The following is a 6,391-nucleotide window of genomic DNA, read 5'->3' as shown; positions in this document are numbered from 1 at the left end:
TGGCTGGTGGAGTCGCCCCGCCACTGGAGTGTAGAAACAGCGCCATAATTAAACAGCTTGTTGTTTTGTGCCGAATCAAACTTTCACAGATCCGCTGAACTGAAGTTAACTCAGAGTTTGTGACTTCATTTAACGTTCCGTTACCGACCGAGAGGCGCGAGCTCAGTCCCGTATGTGACGCTAACGGAGCTAACGGAGGGAGCCGATCCTCTGATGCTAACCAGGCTAACGTTAGCAGGTGTTAGCAAGTCACCGCGGTGTTTCCGGCGTTTAGTGACCGTTAACAGTTCCAGTGTGCCGGCCGCAGCAGGGATGAGCTGCCCGGTGAAGCTCCAGGCTCTACCGACCGGAGTGTTTGACACGGTCTTTACACCGGAGAACGTGAGAGGAAGGTGAGTTCATGTTGGCACACGTCACGGTCCAGGTGAGCTACACCTGCTGCTAATGTACCGTTACCGGTCAGTGAGAGTCAGATCCACATCCTTCACCTCAGTAACACCTCTCATACTGCAGCATGAAATACTCCGTTACAAATACAAGAGCTGCAAAAAACACGTTACTCAAGTTACAGTACCGAAGTCTGAACATCAGGGGCGTTTCTATGGTCGGAGGAGACTGGGGCCCCAGCCCTGAGCTCTGTAGGGGGGCCCAGCCCAGAGCTCTGTAGGGGGGCCCAGCCCTGTGCTCTGTAGGGGGGCCCAGCCCTGAGCTCTGTAGGGGCCCAGCCCTGAGCTCTGTAGGGGGGCCCAGCCCTGAGCTCTGTAGGGGGGCCCAGCCCTGAGCTCTGTAGGGGGGGCCTCAGGGGATCCTACCCCAGGAAATTATTGATGAACAAGCAGTGCTTTGATGCATTTTTTACTCACTCTGGCGTCTGATTAACCTTAAAATGTTTTTTTCCAGATTAATTGTAAATTGTGATGTTAAAATATGAGTAGTTGTTCGGCCCTGATCACACAGACTGTGTTTTAATAATAGTTTTTAATGAGAATAAAACTTTGCTCCCTGTCTTTGCTTCACGCCTCATGTCTCTGGGCGCATGGCGTTTTGCGGGAACGCTCTGAACTCCCTGAGTTGAAAAAACTTCAACTCAGAGTGGCGCCTCACGCTGGGGCTGGGTGATATGGCCCTGAAATAATATCATGATATTTCATGGTATTTTTGCGAAAACAATATTCTTGACAATATGACAAATTAGTAAATAAATATTTAAGTATTACTTTAAGAAAATAGAAGTGCAACAAAATCAGTGATGCAGAGGAGAAACTGGTGGTAGTGGTTGCTGGATACCCAGAGCTATACGACTTTACAAAGCACAGTAAGCACCATCTCAATAGAAAACAGCAGATAAGTGCAGTACTGTAAACGTCCATGATGGAGGAGAAGCTCCTGGACCAACTGGTGGTACTCCCCATGATCCAGCCTCTTTTTTAGGGTCTCATGTACCCACACAGATCTCTGTTTATCTGCTGACAGCCTCTCACCCTCAACCAGAGCTACAGACAGTACCCTCTGCCTCAACATGGCAGCAGCTACACACTGATTACTGCAGGATACACAAACTGTAGACTGATCAGGTTGAGGCAGCAGTAGCTCAGTCCATAGGGACTTGGGTTGGTAACCGGAGGGTCGCCTGTTCGAGTCCCCGTACGGACCAAAATATCACTCAATCAATCAATCATATTTATAAAGCCCAATATCACAAATCACAATTTGCCTCACAGGGCTTTACAGCATACGACATCCCTCTGTCCTTATGACCCTCACAGCGGATAAGGAAAAACTCCCCAAAAAAAACGGTAGAAACCTCAGGAAGAGCAACTGAGGAGGGATCCCTCTTCCAGGACGGACAGACGTGCAATAGATGTCGTACAGAACAGATCAGCATGATGACCATATGACACAATGAGAGAGAGAGAGACAGACAGACAGACAGACAGACAGACAGACAGACAAGAGAAGGTGCCCGGTGTATTATAGGGGGGTCCTCCAGCAGACTAGGCCTAAGTCAGCCTAACTAGGGGCTGGTACAGGGCAAGCCTGAGCCAGCCCTAACTATAAGCTTTATCAAAGAGGAAAGTCTTAAGTCTAGTCTTAAATGTGGAGACGGTGTATGGAGCGTGGACTGGTGGCTGGAGAGGTGCCAGTTCACCTCCTGGGCACTACCGAGGTGCCCTTGAGCAAGGCACCGAACCCCCCAACCGCTTGGGGCGCCTGACCAAGGGCAGCCCCCTCACTCTGACATCTCTCCACTTTGTGCATGTATAGGTCCTGTTTGTGCAAGTGTGTGTCTTTCAGACCTGTGTGTAATTGACAGCAGAGTGAAAACATTGAATTTCCCCTCAGGGGGATTAATAAAGTAAATAAAGTGATGAGGTGATGAGGTGGTTGCCTGGCAACAATAAAAAGCCGCAGCAAGTGTTTTTAAAAAAAAAATGTATTAGTGGCATTTAATTAAAGAAAAAAAAAGGCAGTGTGGTGCACCTCGCTGTCACTCTCTGTGTGATCGGGGCCTAAACTGCTGGATTTGCTTCACTCACCAGCCCAAAAGAACAATGGTGATCTGATGAGGGCTGAGAGACACTGGACTCCAGCAGCCACAGTGGTGGGTGGACAACCCTGGTTGGGGACAAAACACAACATCTGAGGACGTGTTTTTGGGGCTCTGGGAAACACTGATGCTCATGTGTTACCATTTCCTGTCATTTTACAGAGAAACAACTGATCAGCTGATTGAGAAAGGAAACCGATGAATGACAATCAAAATAAAAGTTAGTTTGCAGCCCTGCACGATGACAGAGAGAGAGAGAGAGAGAGAGAAGTAAAAACCATTAAAGTCAAAGTTAGAGGAGAAGCAGTGAACACAGTAGAGACAGTGAAGCTCAGTGTGCAGCTGACACAGTTGGTGTTCATCAGTTCGTTGATACAAACAGCTGCTGCTCCATCAGTTAATCTGATATTTGATGGTTGGAGTCATTCTTTAACTCAAATGTTCAGTTTCAGCCTCTGAATTAGTTTTTTCTTTGGTGTGATTGGCTGAACTGTGAATCACACCACTGTCACTGTTTGTACTTGGTCTCTAGTTTCTGTTGTATTTCAGTTTATAGACTTTATTTATGTTTAATCAGATCTTATTTGTGTCCGTGTGCTGCTGCAGCGACTGAATTCATCTGATCTTAGAGTGAATATCTGAAGTTTGGAGAGCAGTCTCATCTCATTACTTTATCTCCATCACGTGAAAAATAAACGGAAGTGTAGAAGTCACTCTGTTCGCGAGCTGTTTAAGGACGAAGCTGAGACTCGGATATCTTCAGGATGTTTGTGATTTTGGTGAATAAACGAGTGACGTCACCTGTAGGAAGGTGTGATGATTCGTTAGTATCTATTTGACAGTAGGTCGATCAGAAGGTGACTGAGCTGATGAGGAGAACGAGTTTGGAAATAAAGAGAAGTAAAAGAACCTCTTTTGTTGTTCAGAGCCTCGATGAACTCCGTCACTCCGCTCAGTTTCCCCAAATCCAGATCGGCTCTGTGGGACGGCAGCCCTGCTGGAGAGAAGCTCCGCCTCCAGCTCTGCGCTCACAGGTAAACACACACAGATTCACTGACGGGCTCTGCTGTCGCCGACACTCATCCAACAGGCTGAATCAGCTGTTTCATGTGATGATGAGTCAGGACCCTGATGTCTGAAATATGATCTGTGTGTTGGAGCGTCACTGTGCTTCATTAATAACAGTGTGTTACAGCTTCTTTACCACAGTGTGTGTGTGTGTGTGTGTAGGAAGCCTCGCCTGGTGCTGTCAGAAAAAGCTCTGCGTCTGGCTCAGCGTCACGCCCGTCACAGCAACAAGCCCCGCCTCCTGTGTTTCCTCCTGGGATCAGTGTGTGTCGACGCAGGTAAGAGTTCCCCTGTGTCTCAGCCTCAGCTCTGATTGGTCCAGTTCCACGCAGTAGGATGATTATGACCTCTTGTGTCCAGATGAGGAGGGCGTCACTGTGACTCTGGACCGCTTTGATCCGGGTCGGGACCAGGGCGGAGCCTCAGGCAGGGTCCCCTCTGCTCTGCTGCCTGGAGACGTCCTGGTGCCCTGTTTGTTCTCCACACAGACTGAGGCCGCGTCTGACGCTGTCGTCCAATCAGAGGCTGAGCTACATCACTGCTTCAAGGTGAGTTAGACACCCACAGCACAGAGGTCAGAGGTCGGTGTCCTGTCTGTCTGTCTGTCTGACTTCCTGTCTGTCTGTCTCAGGCGTTGCAGCAGTGTGTGAGCAGCAGACAGACTCTGGGACTATCTCAGCTGATGGAGGTCAGAGGTCATGTGATCGTGTCTCACCAGTCTGACGCTGCGACATTCGTCCTCAGCTGGTCGGCTGTCTGTCCGTCTGTCAGCGTGGACGTTCAGCTGGTCCGGGCCGTTCCCATCATCCCCACCGCTCTGCTGAGGAGTCTGACCAGCATCCACCGGCCGCCGCCGCACGCCACCAATCGACAGAGAGGGTAAGAGCCACATCGTCTCAGACACAGTCTCTGCAGCTCCTTAAAATGTCTCAAATTGAATTTTAAATATTAGGTCTTAACGTCATTAGTGTGAGGACGGACGCATCACTGATGTTACTGCGTCCCTGCTCAGTGATGATGATGATGATGATGATGTGCTGAAGGATTTTAGACTCCTTTCTGGATGGAGATGATAATCGTCTTGAGGAAGAAGCCTCCACCTCTTCCTCCAGCGTTTGTTCTTTAGTCAGAAGGTTTAATGTCGACACCATTTTATGGAAATGTTTTATTCTTTTTGTTTTTTATCTGCTGGTTTGAGTCTGAAAAAGGACGGTGTTGGAGGTCATAGTGAGACCTGTTACCACCTGTTTTCATTCATCCATTCGGCTCCACCCAAAAAATATCATCTGAAGGTTGTTGTGTGTCATCGTGTCACTATACGCACCATTACAGGCCCAGCAGGATGTCGGTGATCAGCACATCTGGGACTGTGTGTTGTCATGTTCAGTGTGTTTCCATTTACACACCTACAGCGCATCCTGTTCTGCTTCTGCGGCCTGAGGCTGTATGAAGACAGCGGGCATCAGGAGCTGACCTCCGGTTTGTTTTTTCCTCCTCCTTGTGATCGGCACGTCTGGGCGATGTTATGGGCCTTTTCCACTGTCACTTTTGGTCGTGCCGACTCAAGCCATGTTACGCTGATTTACGTTTCCATTATCAGTTAAGCCACGCCGTTTCACGCCGAGCTGTGCCAGAGATGGACCATTTCCAGCGTAGGTCCAAAAGCCAGGCCGCCTGCCTTCAAGCAGGTAACAGTGATATCTCACTGACCACAGCCAACCCCCGACCCTGCTTATTAAACAAGCCGTGTGTGTTGTGTGTGTCTGCAGCAGACCAGAGAGACAGGTGTCTATAAAAGTCTCTGTGTGTTCAGCTCTCAGTGCGTCTGTAGCTTCTGACTGAAGCTCTGTGGTTTGAAGTTTAGGTTCTCTCCTGCGTCCTGTTTGTACTTTAGACATCTGATTTATTTCACTGTTTCATGTTCGCTATCAGCTGTGTGAGAAGTTGTGTGAAGTTGCTGCTCAAAAACTCAACATTTCCTTATTTTGCTGCTTTACAATAAAAGTTTTTCCATAACAAAATAAATTGGGACTTTTATTGTGAAGAATGTACAGGAAATTAAACGTGTGAATTAGCGAAACTTTATCAGCAGCTTTCTTCAATAAAGACAAGTCTAAAAATACGTCAGGAAGAGTAAAAGCAGAAACAGCCACAGTGAGATGATGATGATGATGATGATGTTGAAGAGCTGCAGACAAACAGCTCACCTCCAACAGGTAAACTTCTTTTACCTGCTGTGATGGAAAAACACCTGCAGCAACAATAACAGGGACTGTAGCTGTGGATCAGCCTGTTGCTGTTAACCCTATGGGCCTGAACGATGCATAGTGCATCCAAATTCACACCTGTTCTTCTCTCTGGATTTTCTCCACAACCGTGCGTCATAGCGAGAAGCCACGCATATCACGTGAAACAGCGGAACCGCAGCTTTCACACTTGTCGGTAATCCAATGTTTTCACAAGGAAAAACAATGATAAAGTTACACTAAAATGATGTATAACAGAGCTTTCATACAGCTCTGCACACACATTACTCTTGGATGGATTACTCGCGAATGCAGGCTCGCACAGAAATGCCACACATATCACATGAAAGTGCAGGAGCAGAGCTTTCCAGTGATAATTGTCTACAAAATAAACGAAGTTCTTTACAATCCATGACACAGATCTTGTTATCAGTCACTTCATATAGTGAGGAATAATATCATTACTATTTTTCTATGATCTTAGATGTAAATATTGCATGTTTCTTTCAGATAAAACACATTTTTGACT

The 6,391-nt window shown here is 47.5% G+C and overlaps 1 protein-coding gene across 1 annotated transcript in view; it reads left to right on the top strand.

The window, feature by feature from the left end:
- The window catches only part of stil (STIL centriolar assembly protein), a 15,594-nt gene continuing 9,203 nt past the window's right edge, over positions 1 to 6,391 (top strand). Inside the window, 5 exon segments of the mRNA XM_050055613.1 lie at positions 1 to 392; positions 3,475 to 3,582; positions 3,779 to 3,894; positions 3,977 to 4,164; positions 4,248 to 4,495. Of these exon segments, the coding sequence (XP_049911570.1) occupies positions 313 to 392; positions 3,475 to 3,582; positions 3,779 to 3,894; positions 3,977 to 4,164; positions 4,248 to 4,495 (740 nt within the window). The 5' untranslated portion in view covers positions 1 to 312.

Source organism: Epinephelus moara, chromosome 10, assembly GCF_006386435.1.
Source record: "Epinephelus moara isolate mb chromosome 10, YSFRI_EMoa_1.0, whole genome shotgun sequence".
Classification (NCBI taxonomy): Eukaryota; Metazoa; Chordata; class Actinopteri; order Perciformes; family Serranidae; genus Epinephelus; species Epinephelus moara.
This window is presented reverse-complemented; position numbering and strand designations above follow the sequence as displayed.